We start from the raw sequence: 17,468 nt of genomic DNA, 5'->3' as shown, positions 1-17,468 counted from the left end.
AAAAATAGCATAAGTATGAACACTATGCTCCTTGTGTAAAAATAAAAGGGTGGGGTGGGAAGAGGATTAAGCAGTAACTGCAGGATTCCCCGCCCCCCCCCCTTAAAAATAGATCTGAAATAAATATTGCAAAATGTCAGCATTTGTAAATTCTGGGTGGTGAGTTCACAGTTACTGTTTCACAATTTTCTGTTTCAAACTTTGTGTTTGAAATACTTTAAAAATTAACAAAATGCATATGGGGAGATATAGAAATGCATTTATTCTGGTAAAGAACAGCTAACACTTTCATAGTGCTCACATGGGCCAGGCACTCTCATGATCCCCGCCTTTATAAAGGAAAAACTGAGGCACAGTATTTCAGTTGAAGCACAGGGCTACAAAGAGGGAGTCAGGATTCAAACCCAGCAAGCTGGCACCAAAGTCTGTGCTCACAACCCCTACACTACACTGAGGGGCCCTAGGCCACACCCAGAAAGTTGGCATCTGGGATGCTGGCGGGTCTGGGATGGAGGGAAGTTCACTTTTTACTGTGTACTTTGTGTATGTACTATTTGAATCTTTTACATGTGCACGTTACTATTTTTTTAAATAATGTTTTTAAAGCTGGGAAAGTCCCAGTTACCAAGAAGTAACAGAATCCTGATAGGTGTGGAGCTTAGGGAGGCAGAGGAACTGCTCTAAAACCAGTAGTTTCAACTCCCGGCTGGCCTCCAGGGTTGCAGCAATTCGGAACCTGGGGCGCCATTACTTCCTGTCCAGTCTACACCCCTCCCCTCCTGTCTTCCGGTATAGACCCCCACCCCCTTGTCGGCAGGTTGGCCATGTGATCCCAGCTGGGATGTCATGATTGGTCCAGCTATGGGCACCAGATCTAAGCCCAGCCAATCAGAATCCTGCCTTGGGCTTTACACTAATGGAAGGTCCTTTTCCTTATGGTTAGGGGACCTAGAAGGCCAACAGCCAGGGCTCCCTGACAAAGCATGTAGTTGAGTACCAGTATCAATCCGAAGGACAAGAGGGAGGGACAAGAACCAGTCTCAGCTGAGTTCACATCCTGGACCCTGTCATCTCAAAGCCAGTTCCCTCCCTGCCTTCCAACTTGGTTTCATTCACTTTGGATTGAGTTGAGTTCTCACTGACAGAAACCCACAACCCACAACCCAAAACAAGGGCAGCCCATGGCCATGATTAAGCCCTGCACCAGTGGCAAAGGGATCAAGTGGGAGACCAGAATCCCAGCTCTGTCCTCTGCGCGGCCTCAAGGGAGTCACGAACTTCTGAGCCTTAGACATGCTCCCTGTGCTGCCACCAAGCTGCCTCATGGGGCTGTCCTAAGGATTAATGTATTAATCCAATCCCAGGCACATCAGTCATTAATAAAATTAATAATATGGTAACAACTAAGCCCACTATCTTTGGAAGTAACTCCTTACTAACTACATTAAACCCAAACTCGAGGCTCTGGAAAAGAGGGTGCCAGCTGGGAGCCAAAACGGCAGAAAGGAAGGTGGCTGGAGTTGCTTCTCCCTCTTGTGTCCCTCTAGATTCACTGTATGCTCTCCTCTCTGAGCTGGGAACATGCCCATGTGACCCACATCAACAAGCTCCCTCGGCCCGGTGGCTTCCAGCAGCCTCAGTCAATGGATTGAGGCGGGGGCAGAAAAGCAGGGTCGGGATATTAATTGCCCTGGAGGGTCCCCATGACTGGCTGCATCCTTTGAGCAAAGGTCACAGCTCCTTCAGGTGCCCCTCTCACTCCTCCAGCAATCCTCTGTCTGCTAAAGATAACTCCTTCCCCACTCAGGCCCAGGGGTGGGAGTAGCGCTCCACACTGCTAGTCCCAGGGTTCTGCATTCTCATGGGAGGCTCAGCCCACACTTTGTAAATATTACCTTTATTAAACTCTGCTCAAATTACCCAATTTGAGTGTGTAATCTGCTTTTCTTTGAGACCCTGGCTAGCTGACTGGTTCTTCCTCAGGTTTCTCCAGGCTCTGGCCAGACAAAATCCTTCTCTGTAGAGGATGCTGCCCCCGGGTCCCAACACTGGTCATGGTCCCCTTTTCCCTCCAAGCTTCTGTACCCCAGCAGTTTTCTCCAAAATCCATCAGACCCCCAAACCCGAGAAGGGACCTCTGATGAAAGCATCTGAGCCATCCAGCCCCAAAAGGAGACAAGCAGGGTCACATCTGGGTTCCAGAAGCGTCCAGAGAAGCAAACCACTGATTTCTACACACCAGAAAAGATACCTGAGAGTGTATATTTATAGAAAGATACATAGAAATGGACAGATGGCGTCTATGTATAGATACAGAAAGCGCTGTTAGAGAATCGTGTAGGTACGTATGTATCTGCCACATCCTCCCCCACAACCAACAGCACGCAATTGCCCGGATCTTGGAAAACGACGCTTGTTTAAGTGGTTGGTTCCCTCCCTAGCAGTTTCCAAAATGAGAAGGATGGTCTCGGGGATAGTCCTTAAATATGTGTATGTATCGCTGTAAAGGAGAGAGAAGGAGGAGAAGGAAGAGAAGTGGATTTTCATGTTGTGCATGGCAGAAGAGATGGGACTGCTTTGGGGAAAAGGGCTTGATCCCACTGGAAAAGCATGAAAGACAACTCCAGAAAAGACAGCTAAGGTTTCTAGGTTGGGACATAAAAACACAACAGCAAGACGTTCGCACTCTGCAGTCCACTGAAATCCCTTGTAGCACATTACAATCAGTTAAGGGCAAAATAAAATCAGAATAATACTAAGAGGTAGCAGCTGTTTATCTTCTCGGAGATTTCGAGGGTCTCTGGAAGCTGGGCCAGGTAAGGGTGCTCTCCTGGAAGAGGCTGGGGTGGGGTGGAGTTGGGGCTGAGGGCTCCCCGGCTCTGGGAAGGGTGTGGGTTGATCCACACAGATGCTGCAGCTCCTGAGCCTCCAGGGAGCCTCTGCCCATTACAGGCCACTCCAAACCAGAGTCATTTCCTGGGCTAGATATGCAGTCCCCACAACATATAAATAAAGGTTTAGTTCTGTGTTTCCATAGATCTTCTACATGAAGGCTAGCTAAATATTAGTGGAGTAACAATAATTATTAATAACAATAATCGTCATAATAACAATAATTAATAGAATAATAATGCCTTGGGGTGTCGGGGGTGGGGTCCTTCATACGGCAGGGTGGGGCCCTGGGGAGGGGCTCTATGTCTGGTAGAAGTGGTGGTAATGGTGGTGATGTTCGTGGTGGTGGTGGTGCTCATGTCTCTGGACCGGCTGCCCAGCCTGGCTCTCATACACCACCAGGGCGGGCAGCTCCCGCAGGTGCTCCCGCCCCAGGATGGGGCCGCCCGAGGCCAGCGGTGCCTGTAGGCCCCGGCAGCCCTGCTGGCTCTCCTTGGCTCGGTGCTTGTGCTTCTTGTGCCCGAGGGGGGCTAGGGAGGGGAGGAGGGCCGGGCTGGCAGCCAGGTGGGCGGAGGGGGACACTGCAGGGAAGGCGGGTCCCAGAGGGGGCTTGTTTCTTGCCCCTCTGGCCGCGTGGCCCACACCCACGCTCTTGCCCTGGGCCTTGGGGGACCTCACAAAGTGCTTGCTCCCGTCCTGGGTGCCCCGGAGCCGTTGCTGGAGCTCCGAGACCTTGGCGATTGGGGTGTCAAGGAAGTGGAAGGAGCCCGGGTCCACGCCTTGGGGCTTTCGGTGTGGGACGTGGATGGCTTCCGGCTCATGGGAGCGAGACCGAGTGGGGTTGGAGGTGCGGGGGGGCAGTTCTGACTTCTGGGCCACGGAAGGGGAGCCTAGGAACCAATTCAACAGACATTTAATGAGCACCTACTGTGTGCTGGGGCTTGTGCTGTACCCCAGACATCACCCCCACCCCCAGTTCTCCAAGACCAGAGCTACCCCCCAACGCCCAACTGCCCCTCACTGCCTTGCAGGAAAACTATCTGAAATGGAACTTTCCCATCTGCTAAGTGGGAAGAACTGGTTCTTTGGTAGGTCTTAAAAAATACTCTCCGAGAGGGAGCCGAGAAAGAGAGATGGCAGCAGAGACCCCAAAAACTGTCCAAGGTTACTGGGGCAAGAAAGAACTCTAAGTATATTGCTAAAAACATACAGAAGTAACTCCTAGAGGAATTAAACATATGAAGAGAAAGGGGAGAAGGGAGTTGTGGGAGTGAAATTGAGCAAGAGGTCAACATATGTCAAGGCTGATAAAGACACAGCAGCACTGTACCTAGGGAAACCGAGGTTCTCGCTGGAAGAAACAGCCAGAAGGGGTCAAAGTGGTTGCCCAGGGAACAGGGCTTGAATGGGCTGGGTTGGGGCACGGAACTGTTGTTTGTCATTGGGTGCTAAGTCCTTAGATACTATTTGACTTTGTTCAATTTCATGCATGTATTACTTTAATTTTGAAACCGTTTTTAATGTCACTTTCTCCAAGAGTCTTTGACCTGTCCCATAATAGCTGTCTTCCTGAAGCCTGGGGTAGCAGTGAACACCGCCCACATGGCCCGTCCAGCCACGCCCTGTCCTCATCACCCATCGCAGGGTGCTTGAGTCCCTTACCAGGCCCAAACTGGGACGTGTAGTTTTCTATCCCAGCGAGATCTAAGTAGTGGTTTCTCCTCTCGATGTTCTCATCCACGCAATGGTGGTAGCAGCCAGACTGCTCCAGGCGGCTGTCACCCTGGAACCTACGGCAGGGGAGGAAAGTGAGTAGGGTGACACTGACCACCAGGTGGGGGCAAGTGCATAGGCTACTGGGAAGCCCCCAGAACGAACTCTGGACTGTTCATTCATTTTCTTCTTGGCCTTTGGAGAGGGTGGGGAGGAACAGCCCTCTCTACAAGCTGTGCCTCCATTTGCTTCCCTGCCAATGGAGAGACAGACCACAGACCGCAGCCCACGGCCGGACCTCCCCGCAGCTTCTGGGAGGAGTGGACGGAAGTTTGCTCTGAACAGGTTCAAAGCAAATGTGAGAGATTATTGGCCAACTTCTAAGAATGCCCCAGTGCCAGGCTTCAAGCTCTATGTGCCCACTGCAGGTAGGTAGCCTAACCCCCGGTCTGGTTCCCCAGGGGGTACGGGCAGCAGAAGCCCCTTAAACTGTTGGAGTTGGGCCTGGCAGACCCCATGACCTGCCCTACAGCCCAGGATGGGCCTCACCAGTGTATGAGTGTGTGTGTGCACACACACGTGTGACTAACACAGTGTGTATGGAGGGGTGGGGAGAAATGCTGCCAGAGGCTTTCTTTTTCTCCTGCAGGGCTCGGGGCTCCCTGGTCCTCTCCTCCAAAGACCTCTTTGATCTGCTCCCATCCTGGCTTCCTTCCCACACAACACAGTACCACCTTCCCCCAGGATCTCTAGCCAGCCTGGGTCCCTCTGATTCTCAGCCCTGTCCCCACACCTGGCTGTGACCCTGCTTGAACTGTTTTTTCTTTCCCCTAAGCAAGTACTAATCCAGCTCTGGTCATTCCCTTACCATTTGCACACTAGAGGTTAACACAGCCTCATGCCTGCCGTGTTACTGTTGTTTACTCAATCCCTTTCTTTAAACAATCTCTCTTTCCTTTCCTCCCTTCCTCCCTTGCAGCTGAAGAAATAACAGGTGAAAATTAACTACAGCCTCATAATTCCTTTTCCACCATTCTGAAATCCAAAAAGCCTGAAAACTAAGATTTTTCATAACCCACATAGCAGCTAGGCCCACCCTAAAGGGATGGGAAGGTGTTTACGGTCTCTATCTCACTTAGTGTGAATATCCAGTCATCTCCCAGCAGAAACAGCAATGCGTCAGAGCCTGATACACTGCTGAGAGCACCTTTCCAAAGCCCCAAAAATGCTGGACTCCAGTCCTGTCTGCCCAAGATGTGTTCCATAAAAGGATGTGGGCTACATGTAGTTATTTGTTAAGATTTTCATTTGATTGATGAGTCTGTGCATCAAAAGCGTTGGCTCCCTGAAGAGAACACAGACCAGAGCAAAACTTCCTGCTCTGAATCCTTCAGATGCAGGTACACAGCTGGTGTTCAACATATGCTCATGTGCACCATGCCCACATACCTGAGCGGGGCTCGCTGCTTCTTCTCCCAGCTCCGCAGCTCCTCAGTGGGTTTGGTCTCTGCTCGGGGCCTTGTGCTCTGCAGGTCTGAGTCCGGCCCGAGAAGCACAGGAGACACCAGGTAAGCCACCTGCTCCCACCCTCCCCAGGGCTGCCTGGCATGCAGCTGCTTTGCAAGGGCACTGTGGGGGGGTTCCCCGAGCTGGGGCTAAATAAATGGGGTCTCAAGGCTACCTGCCCTGGACGCGTCCCCATCTAGTCTCACCTCCTTCCCCAGACTCCCCCTCCAGCCTCACCTCCTTCTAGCTGGCCTCAAGGCTTGCAGACGCCGTGCTGCCCACAACACCAGCCTTTATACCAGCAGCATGGCTCTGCCTATGTGAGGCCTCTCACCCAGAATCCCTTCCCTCCCCTTCCCACCCTTCCTCCTACCCCTTCAAGGACCCATTTGAACCCCACCTGTCCACAAAGCAGCTGCCCCAGAAAGCCCACAGGTTCCCTTCCAGCCCTCCCAGGAAGGCTCTGGTCCTTCCTAAGAGATGGGAGGACGTTGTTTCCCAGGCTCAGCCCTGCAGCCCTCACCGGCCTGATTGACAAGGATGCTCCTCTTGCTCTGGCTGCCCTCGGGAGCCACAGTGAGCTTTACCCGCAGCATCTTGCTGGATGTCGGAGAGTGGTTGACAGAGGAGTCCACCACCTCATAGATGGTGTGCAGCAAGCTGGTGATGTCCTGAATGGGAGGGAAGCAGAGACCCATGTGGGGTTTCAGTCACAGGGCCTTGAAAATAGAAACCAGAGGGCCCGGTGGATACTGCAGGACTGAACCCCTCTGGCTGCCCCAAAGCAGAGCCTAAGGCAGAAACCTGGATGTCTGAGGTTCATTTGGGAAGAGATCCTAGGAAGCAGAAGTGAGGGAGCAGGGAGAGAGAAGAGGAAAATCCCATAAGAGAAAAGGAAAAGAACAGGTTACAGCCAGGGGCAACTGGGGCTCAGTCACACTGGGGCCCTGGAGGCAGAGTGTGGAGCCCACCTTGGAACAGCCTCATGAGATAGATGGAGAGTTTAGAAATGGACTGTCATTCTTCACTGCCTGAGAGCTCCCCAAGGATGCTACATTCCCTGTACTTTGGATTTTTGTTTGTTTGTTTGAGATGGGGTCTCACTCTCACCCAGGCTGGAGTGCAGGGGTGTGATCATGGCTCACTGCAGCCTTGAACTCCCAGTCTTAAGCGATCCTCCGACCTCAGTCTCCCTAAGTGCTGGGATTACAGGTATGAGCCATGAGCCACTGTGCCCCACCCTCCCTTGTGCTTTTGGGCTTTCCTGCAAGGGCCAAGCCAGCTCCCTGTACCTGAGAAAGTTCTTACAGTGGGCACCGTCCACCACGGTAGCAGGTGAACTTCGAGGTGGGCCCAGGGAAAATGGGGTGGGGGCATCAAGAGCATCTGCTTCGGGTTTGAAATGAAAACTGGAAAGGGAGACGTGTTCCTGCTATGGACTGAATTGTGGCTCCCCACTCACTTGCAAATCCACAGGTTAAAGCCCTAACCCCCAATGTGATTGTATTTGGAGTAAGGAGATAACTAAGGTTAAACGAGGTCATGAAGGCAGGACCATGATAGGAGATCAGGGCCCTTAGAAGAAGAGGAGAGCTAGGGATATGGCTCACACCTGGGATCCCAGCACTTTGGGAGGCCGAAGTGGGAGGATCACTTCAGCCCAGAAGTTGAAGACCAGCCTGGGCAACATAACATTCTCTACCAAAAATTTTTTTTAAAAAAGCCATGTGTGGTGGTGCACACCTGTAGTCCCAGCTACTTGGGAGGCTGAGGTGGGAGGATCACTTGAGTCTAGGAGTTTGAGGCTGTAGTGAGCCATGAGCACACCACTGCACTCCAGCCTGAGCAACAGTGCAAGATCCCATCTCTTTTTAGGAAAAAAGGAAGAGACACCAGAAGAGGTCTCTCCACCACGTGAGGACACAGTGAGAAGATGGCCATCTGCAAGCCAGGAAGTGAGCCCTCACCAGGAACTGAAGTAGGTGGCACCTTGGTCTTGGACTTCCAGCCTCCAGAACTGTGAGGAATAAATTTCTGCTAAGCCACCCAGTCTGTAGCATTTTGTTATGGCAGCTTGAGCTGGCTGAGACCATCCCTACAAGATAAACTAATCTGTGAGAACTTGACCAAATCTCATCTCTCTGAGCCTCAGGTATCCCTCAACCAGAACGAGGTGTCCACACAATGTTCCCTGGGTGTCTCAAAACCCTTCTGATTGGGGCTGGAGGGCACAGATTCCCCTCACTAGGCCTTTTCTGTCTGGGTATCTGCTGCGGTCACTTGTCTGGTGCTGGGGTGGGGGGCAACGTCCTGCTTTAATTGGCATTGGAAACCTCTGGAGAAGACATTTTTTCTCTATGAAGCAGACCCATCTGTGGCCAGTTACCTGCCCAGCAATCCTTCACCTCCTGCCTGTTAAGTCCTGCAGGCTGAAGCAGCTGAGGCAACCCCAGCGCAGCCCCAACCAGGCAGGCATGTAGGAGGGTGGCCCAGTGTAGTGGGGGCCGTCAGAGGCGCTGACCCTGTCCTGGGAGGCGTGGTGGCTCAGCTCAGTTGACTTGTCCTCTGACAATGCAGGTGGGAGGGGGTCACTCAGAAAAGCCAGAAATCCAGGATCTTCTGTTAAATCTTCAGAATCACTGATATTGACAACTGATTTTTAACAAAACCCTTTGGGGGACCAGACCAGAACATCTGGGGGCCAGATTGAAATTGTGGGGGCCACAAGTTTGAGACCCAGGCTCCAGGCACTCCCTAGCTGGCTTGCTCAGTGACCCCACCTCTCCCGATGAGGCCCACAGAGGGCTCTCCTTGCTCCTCCTGTCCTTCCCTCTGGCTTCTTCATAAGGACCTGTTTGCTCACTCTCTCTATCTTGGGCAGCCCATGAAGGAGGCTTCGTTATACAGATGAGGCGGCTGAGGGACACTCACTTCATCCCCCGGACTTCTGATACCTTAGAGGACCTGGGGCCCTGGTGTGTAATCAGGGTGGAGGTGGTCCCAGCAGACCGAGGGTCTCAGAGCCTATGTGCTCTGGCAATTCTAGCTTGAAAATCAACCTCACTGACTACACAGGGCCAGACACGCAGGAATCAGTGTGCTATTTCCTGCATGAACGAACGCCTGAAGGAGGAGCAGGTCTTCTTTCTGATTGGAAAGCTGGCCCACACCCCAGCTCTGGGCTGCAGATGCTGTGAGGTGGGAGCCCATCCGCCCTGGCACTCAGAAGGCGTGGAAGGGAATCGTATTTACAGCCAAATTTGAGGAGTGGCGTCAGGGCTAAAAATAGACCAGGGAAACACCAGACCAGTCCTGTCCTCCCTCCACTCAAAACCACTCCCTGGCTCCTCGGTGGGAGGAAGACATGACCCAGTGAACACTTTCTCCAGGGCCAGGCTGGGCCACCTTCCTTGGAAACCCTCTCTCCCTTCCTCTCATTACCAAGGCAGTGAAGGACAACGCAGGTTGAAGCTGTCATCGATCGTCTTGCTACTGCCAAGGGGAGAGTCCGCCTCACAAGAAGGGAAATAAAGCTGAGGAACAGAGGACATAGACTGAGGAAACAGAGCAGTGATGAAAACCTTGTCCTGAAGCCACCGAGCCTCTGTGTCAAGCCATCCATGAAGTCAGACCCTGGACCAAATTTCAGTTACATGAGCCAATGTATTGTATTCCTTTTTTTTTTTTTTTTTTAAATACAGCAGTCGGAGCATGTATTCTGTCACTTACATGTCAAAGAGTCCTGGGTACTTAAAAGTCACTACTTCCTCCTCCAACCTGTTGGAACAGCTCCTAAACCACAGCCTGAGGAGGAGGTGACCTTGTTAACCCAGAACTCACATCTGGCAGCATAAAGGTGAACTTCTCCTGCACTATCTGCAGAGCTCCTGCGAGATCTGGAGGAGCATTCCAGAGCTGCTGGCAAGTGGGAAGAGAGGACACTGAGGGGCAGTGCCTGGGCTGAGAGCAGGGGAGCTGCCCTCCCTCCCTGTCCTCTCTTCCCACTTGCCAGCAGCTCTGGGATGCTCCTCCAGATCTCGCAGGAGCTCCCAGCAACTCCCTAGCTATTACAGCTTTCCCTGAGGGGCAGGACCGATGCAGGGGTGAGAAGTGGCAGTGGTGGGGTACTGTGCCCAGGCCCTGTGCCTGCGGGCATGATGCACAGCAAGAGGCCAGGCAGGTGCACTCACCTCTCGGGTGACCTTGCCGTTGTTGTCAAAGTCGTACAGGGTGAAGGTCCACTCCTGCCGGCTGTCCTCCTCCACGGACACATCGCACTGGAGCTCCTGGATGCAGAGAGATGGGTGGGGCTGGTCCCCTATCTGTGGCAACACTGACTGGGTGGTGGAAGCCTGGGCCTAGAAGCCAGGCCAAGGGGCGGCCACCTGTCCTCTGCCCTCCCCAGACCTTGAGTGGACAGGGAGCACCTTGGCCAAGACAGAACTGGCCCAGGAGGGTAGCCAGAGCCCCGGCAGAGGAGGTTTGGCCTAGGGAGGGATGCCTGCAGGGGTGCCTGGTGGTCTGTGGGTCTTGAAAGACAAAGGAAACACAGGGGGTCTGAGAAGAGGCGCTGTGGTCTCAGAAAAGCTGAGCTTGGACCAAGGGCAAGAGGCAACTAGAAGGCAAGGGAGCATCAACTTGGGAGCCCCAGCAGCACGCCAGGGTAGGACAGCATGAGCGTGAGGAGCTCGGGTGCCAGTCAGCCCCAGGCCCCAGCCCCTGCAGGGCCCTCCACAGCTGTGTGACCCGGGGCATGTCACTGCCCTCCGCTGTGCCTCAGTTTCTCTTTGTATACATTACGGAAAATGATAGCCTGTCTCCCAAGAAGTTGCTGGGAAGATTAAATGCCCCACCCACATGCCCTCAGCCCAGCTGTTTCCCTGCACCTGTGGTGGGGACAGTTTCCAACCTCCCGCTTCATGTACGCTTTTCTGTCTCAGGGCAGCCCTGAAGAGCCCGGGAAGGAATGCGCAGAGGCGATGGAACAAGGGAGGGACAGGAGGCAGTGGAAATGCCAGGCCTCCTCACCCCTCCCTGGGACAAATCTGAGCGCACGCTACATGGCTCCTAGGAGGCTCTCCAGCAGGCAGAGCCCACAGATGAACCCAGATTTCACAGGCTTCCCTCCTTCCTCGCACCTGTGCTCCAGGATCGCCTCCCCTACACACTGCCTGCTCCCAGTGCCATGTGGCCAGGTCTGCTTAGGGGAACTGGAAACAGGAAGTGGAGGGTAAATGCTGGTGTCGTTTACACCTGTGCTTGGAGCACTGTCTGGCACATGGAAAAGCTCAAAGGTAGCAGCTGTTACTTTTGCTGTAATGATTAACATATTATTTCATTGAAATAATTATTTCAATCAATAATCAATGAAACAATCATTTCATTATTATCATTTTCAGCAACCTGAAGTGTCTGACCCTAGGGAATATGAGCCGCGAAGTGGTGAGCTGGTCACCGGAGGGCTGTGTGCAGAGGCTGGCTGAGTGTCAGACGAACAGTTCTAGGAAGCATGCTGTTCAGCAGGAAAGGGCTCCACAAACAGCCTTTCAGATCCATAAGATTCTATGGAAACAAGACCATTTTGTTCCATGGCATGCCAAACTCCACCTCTCCTTCCACCATCAAGAAGGTGGCATCCGGCTGGCCTGGCAGGGGGAAGGCTCAGCTCCCCAGAGAGGGGAAGGCACCTGTCTGCGAACAATAGGGGAGTGAGCCCCAGCACGGCGTCCTGGCCCTGGCTGCTGCAGCACTAAGCCATTTCCCTCCAGCAATTCTTAGGCGCCCACGCTGAGTTCAAAGCCAACCTTGCTTCAGCCACGCCCATCTGACACCTGCCAAGGGCCCTCATTGCTGCCCAAGGCACTGTTTCATGTGGCATGACACACGAGCCTACATACACACCCCTACACACACACACACACACACACATGCATACCCCTAAACATGTACCTATACACACGCACACCTACACAGGTACACCCCATATGTGCACACCCTACACACACATACCTGTGTACACACACACACACACACACACACACACACACACCATTTACCTGTTTCCAAGACAGCTTGGGTCTGAGCTTCAGAAACATGAGTTGAGTAACTCTGGCCACTTGCCCCACCTGTCACATGTGTGTCTCCTAGGCCTCTCCCACACCCCATCTGGGCTTCTCAGGTGAGTCCTGCCTGTGGACCACAGCTCAGTCCTGAGCCTGCCCCTCCAGAAGCAAGCACACTTGGGCTTCCAGGGAGGCAGGATGCCTGGGCCCGGTCTTCCTTCTGCCACTGAGTTTAGCCCTGGGCTTTGCCAAGCTCCCCAAAAGACCCTACAAGGACCCAGGTGGGCTTAGGGTGGGGCTGGGCTCCAGGAAGAAGCTGGCAGCCCTAATTCCTACTAGACACTACCTGTCCTCCTCAGGCGAGCCTTCAAGCCTCTTGGAGGCTGGAGTGCTGGTGTGCTGTGTGGGGAGAGCAAGCTGTGTGGTGTGGCCTGTGCAGGATGGTGGCGCATGGCAGGGAGACGATACTGGAAAGGGTGTAAGATCGGTCACCAGGGACCCTGCACACAGGGCGTCTCCCCCATGTCCCACCATCCAGCACAGGCCACACGACGCGGCTCATTCTCCCCACACAGCACGCTGGCACTTCAACCTCCAGGCCCTTGCTCCTGCAGCTCCCTCTGCTTGAAAGACCCTTCTCACCCCAAAGGCTCCCTTGTGCACCCCTCTCCCAACTCCTACCCCTATGCTCAGAGCCTCACCCACCTCCCCAGTCTCCACCGCCAGCTGCTGTTCCCTCTTCCAGGCACCGCACAGAGCCTGAAAATGCCAAATGTCTGTTACCCACACCCCTCGGCGTGACGCCCACCCCGGGCTCCCAGATCTCATCTCATCACTGACTGTGCAGCCACTGGGTCTGGGGCACTCAACTGTCCCCTGGTCACACTGTGCACTCCTTGACAGCAGGAACCACACCCAGTCTAAGCTGGGTCCCCTGGCAATTAGCCGGTGCCAATCAGCATTGGTTAGAAAGAGGGACACCCTCTTAAGCACTTTAGACCTTTAGGCGCACGAACTCATGATGCTGACAACAGCCCAATGCAACAGACATCACCACTGTCCCCACCTTACAGGCGAGGCATGTGAGGCCACTGAGACTTTAGGGAACTTGCCCCAAAGTCACACAGCCACTAAGTTCATAGCCAGGATTTGAACCCAGGCCTGCTGACTCTAGAGCTATACCCTGGTGGTCTCAGGAAGGCAAACAGAGGGAAGGAGGGAGGGAGCAAGGAGGGCGGAGCAGTGGGGAAGCTCCATGCAGCAGGCCTGGGCCTGGCTCTCAGCACTGGGTGCACAGGGGCATGCTACACTATCAGGCGGTGGGGAACAGACCGTGCAGCCACTGGGTCTGGGGCACTCATGTGTCCCCTTCTCACCCCAAAGGCCCTTCTCTTCCCAAAGGCTCTCCTGTGCACCCCTCTCCCAACTCCTACCCCTACGCTCAGAGCCTCACCAACCTCCGCCCACAGCCTCTGCTCCCTCCTCCAGGCACCACACAGAGCCACAGAGAGGCACATCCCTGGTGTTGCCCACATGGGGAAACTGAGGCCCAGAGAGCGTCAGGGACCTGCCTGTGCCTCCTGCTCATCCATTCCACCTGAGAGCCCCCGCAGGCACCCCAAGAACAGCCTCAAGAGTTGGAAGGGAAGGTTTCACCAAGCAAACTGAGGTCCAGAGAGGTGACAGCAGCAGCAGGGCCAGAGTCCTGCCTCCCTCGTCTACTCTCATGCCTTCTCCCAGGCTGCTGGGCACACCCCGCATGGAGGGGCTGGGACCAGGCTGAGCGGGTGAGCAGTGGTGAGTCCCTGGGGTCTGCCCTGAGCCAGGACAGCCCCAGATGTGGCAGGAAGAACCTCCCACAGAGGGTGCTGTTCATGCAGAGGAAGGGCTGTCCTGTCTGGAAGGGCCTCAGCTTCCCTCCTCCCAAAGCACAAAGTTGAGAAAACCCATCTCATCTCCCCAGGACCCAGCACCAAAAGGAAACTTACTTCAAACTTCAGCTGCTTCTTGGAGCCTGGGCAGGTTTCGCTCACTCTCTCCATCTTCTTCTCATCTCCGCTGCCCAGCCCGTCGGTCTTCTCAGGAGGCAGGGCCACTGTCAGGGAGGGAGGCGAGGGAGCATGAGGAGCAGGGTCCAGACGCAGGGCAGCTGCACTCACTGCACCTTCGTCTTCCAGGCCTGGCCTGGACATTCTCGCCAGTGGGCTGGGCCCACTCCTGCCCTGCCCATTTGCTGGGGTCAACATCACACTACTCTGGCACCTGGTACTGCCTGGGGAGACCCCCTGCCAAGCATGGTACACCCATTTGCACCGTCGGGGGCCCCCTCAGGCCCCTACCAGCCTGTGACTTCTGCCCTGTGGAGGCACACAGCCACCCAGAGCAGTGTCAGGCCAGAGGGCAGATGGATGAGAGTGGAGGGGTGCTTCTGGGGCCTGGCGAGGGAGCTTAGGAACCACGGCCATTTTCTGCAGTCCTACCGCCTTACGTGCTGACATTTTGGCCTCCTCAAAGGTGCTACCACCTGGGCACAGCCTACAGCACCTTGGTGGATGGCCAGGAGGAGTGCCAGAAACAGAGTTCAACTGGGTTGGCACTCGTCCACATATATGTATGCACAAGCACACATGCACACACATACACACGTATGCACATGCACACATGCACATATATGTACACTCATGCATCACACCTGCTCGCACACATATGCACACTCACACATGCGCACACACTCGCACATACACAAAAGGCATCTTCAGGGAGCACACTCATCCTGAACCTTGCATTTGGCCTCTGCTCACCCCAGGTTCTCCCTTCTCTGCCAAAGGTCACGACCCTGTGTGTGGCCTGCCAGGAGCTGTGGGAGGGTGAGTGTGAAATCCCAGGACCTACTGACACTATTTTCCTGAGGAAGCCAGCTCAGGGTAGCACCATCCTCCTTGACCTAGGACCCAGGCTACAAAGTGCCATCAATTCTTGGAATGTCCCATAAGCCTCCTTTAGTCCCTTCTGCCATTTTGTCTCTGTCTGATGGCGGGGCTGGGGTTTGCCGGAGACATCTTTTCCAGGCCACACTCACCGCTCCTCTCATCTGATTCCCTCTGTTGCCCTGGGGTAGTAAATTTGTTGTCCTGTTTTAAAGGTGAAGAAACGGCCTGGCTCCTACTCCGGGAAGGGAGCCTGGTCCCTCTACCCTGACCCAAATGTGGCCCAGGGGGTTATGTGAGGAGCTGAGACTCCCCAGTCAGAAAGGAAGGCAAAGCAGGACTTTCTTGGGAAGTCAGCAGCCTGGAGAAATGAGGCTGCTTGGCCAGGCAACTAGATGGGGGCTTTGTGCCTCTCTGATCCCACACTCCTACCACACTCACACACCCCAGCTGTGCAAGCAAGGACCTAAGCATAGTCCCTGGGCCAGGCACAGTGGGGATGCCCCCAGTGGGCCTGGGCTCCTGCTCTCCTGCTCTGCTCGGTCCTGCGGGCTGGGAGCTCTCTCCTCTGCAGTTAACTAAGGCACTTCCCCTTGGCGCCACTGTACGTAAAGATGAGGCAGCAATGACTAAGCACTTGCTGTTTACTAACTCCATCCTCACGAAGCCCTGTGAGGCAGTTATTATGATTAGCTCCATTTTCCAGATGGGAAAACTGAAGCTTGGAGAGGATAAGTGCCTTGCTAGTAAACGACAGAGCTGGGATTTGAACCCAGGCAGCCTGAATCATGCTCACAGTCAGTCCTAGGCTGCCCCTCCCTGCCTTTCATTGCTCAATTCTGGAGACTCGGTGCTTCTCTCGGCCTGCCTCTCTCTGTCTAATGGAGGCCGGCCAGCCAGGGCAGCGGTCATCTCCACCTGGGTTCTGTTCTCTGGCACTGTGTGACCCTGGGCGGGTCACATACCTTCTTTAGACGTCTCAGTTTCCCAGTTGTAAAATGAGGAAGCTACCAATCCCTTCCCCAGAGGATTCTTGTGTGGATGCAACAAGCTCTGATCACAACGGGCTAAGACCTCCAGTGCGCTAGGTCTGGCCATGAGTAGTAACAGTCAGGGGACCGATGACCCCACCCCACTGACTCCTGGGAACAGGACAGTTAGCAGCTAAGTTTTCTCAAAACAGAGGCTTCAGGAATGCAAATGGACACAAAAGCATTATATCAAATACACACAGCCTGTGCAGGCAGCTTTGGACAAGGCCCTTGACTCCTCTGGACCTCAGTCCCCTCGTCTGTAAAATGGGAACACGACGGCCTCACCTTCACAGGGCTATTGGGAAAGGGCAAGGAGGAAAGAGCTTACAGAGCACAGTGGCCAGCACTCAGTAGGTGCTCAATAAATGCTGGCTTTGCCAAGGATGTAGACAGACTGTGGTCCCAGCTGACAGCCCAGATCCCAACGATCCGGCTTGACCCCAGGCTGCCCCACTGGAGAAACCAGAGTAATATCACGGCCTGCAGCATCCTCTACTCACCCCTCCCAGGCAGGGGGAAAGAAGAGAAAGAAAAAGAAGAAAGAAAAACAAAGCCCAGCTCCATCTTCAAAGCCGCTGCCTCTCTCTGCAGAGGTCCTGGCTGGAGATGCAAGCTGGCCAGGCTTGTCGAAACCAAACTTCAAGTTCAAAGGGAAGTTATCAGAAAACCACCTTCAGGTTCAATGTTGCCTTTCATGTTCCACTTGATAAAATCCAAAGAAAAGGAACCTCTGTCCCTGCTCTCTCCTCCCCTGGAGCACTCTTCCCCCACCATGCACGGACAGCCTGTCTTCCCTCAGGACCTCCCCTCTTCCTTCCTTTCTCCTCACCTGAAGGGGCTGGAAAACATCCTCCTCGACCCCTCATATATCTTCCCCAAAGACTACGGTGGTCGGGATTGTCCTTTCTTCACCAGTGGCTCCCTCATCCCATCCCAGCTCAGAAAGTCACCCAGACATCCACAGGTCAGCTGAACCCACCAGGGGCCCCTCCCAGCATGGGGCCTGTGATCCATCCTGCCCTGGGGCTGTGAGGGTCAGGAACAAGGACGGTCAGCACTCTATCTCCACCAAAGAAGGTCATTCACCCTCCTATTGTCCCCTGCCCAGTAGCCAGAAGAGGTGGCAGAGAACTGGCCATGCAGACCCCAATGCCAGGGGCAGGGGCCAGGCCTCATCCACATATGAGCCCTCTGAAACTAAACTAAGTCAAGCCACCAAGGCCCCCAGTCAGTCCTGTGCAGAAGAAACCACCCTCCACCCATCAGTGAGAGCAGGCTCATGGGAGGCAGAAGAGGGGGACTGGTGCTCGCTGCAGGCTGCCCAGGTCATGCCA

General features: G+C 54.3%; 1 protein-coding gene across 1 annotated transcript in view; it reads right to left on the bottom strand.

Moving 5' to 3' along the window:
* Positions 1-239: 239 nt before the first annotated feature.
* NKD1 (NKD inhibitor of WNT signaling pathway 1) overlaps positions 240-17,468 on the bottom strand; it is an 85,760-nt gene continuing 68,531 nt past the window's right edge. The window contains exons 5-10 of the mRNA XM_033218365.1: positions 14,162-14,268; positions 10,302-10,397; positions 6,635-6,782; positions 6,055-6,139; positions 4,555-4,682; positions 240-3,782 (exon numbers count right to left, since the gene is read on the bottom strand). Coding sequence (XP_033074256.1) covers positions 3,193-3,782; positions 4,555-4,682; positions 6,055-6,139; positions 6,635-6,782; positions 10,302-10,397; positions 14,162-14,268 — 1,154 coding nt within the window. The 3' untranslated portion in view covers positions 240-3,192. The remainder of the gene's footprint in view (positions 3,783-4,554; positions 4,683-6,054; positions 6,140-6,634; positions 6,783-10,301; positions 10,398-14,161; positions 14,269-17,468) is intronic.

This window comes from Trachypithecus francoisi, unplaced genomic scaffold, assembly GCF_009764315.1.
Source record: "Trachypithecus francoisi isolate TF-2019V2 unplaced genomic scaffold, Tfra_2.0 Lachesis_group10, whole genome shotgun sequence".
Taxonomy (NCBI): domain Eukaryota; kingdom Metazoa; phylum Chordata; class Mammalia; order Primates; family Cercopithecidae; genus Trachypithecus; species Trachypithecus francoisi.
Note: the sequence above shows the minus strand (reverse complement) of the source record. Positions and strands in the feature narration are given on the sequence as shown.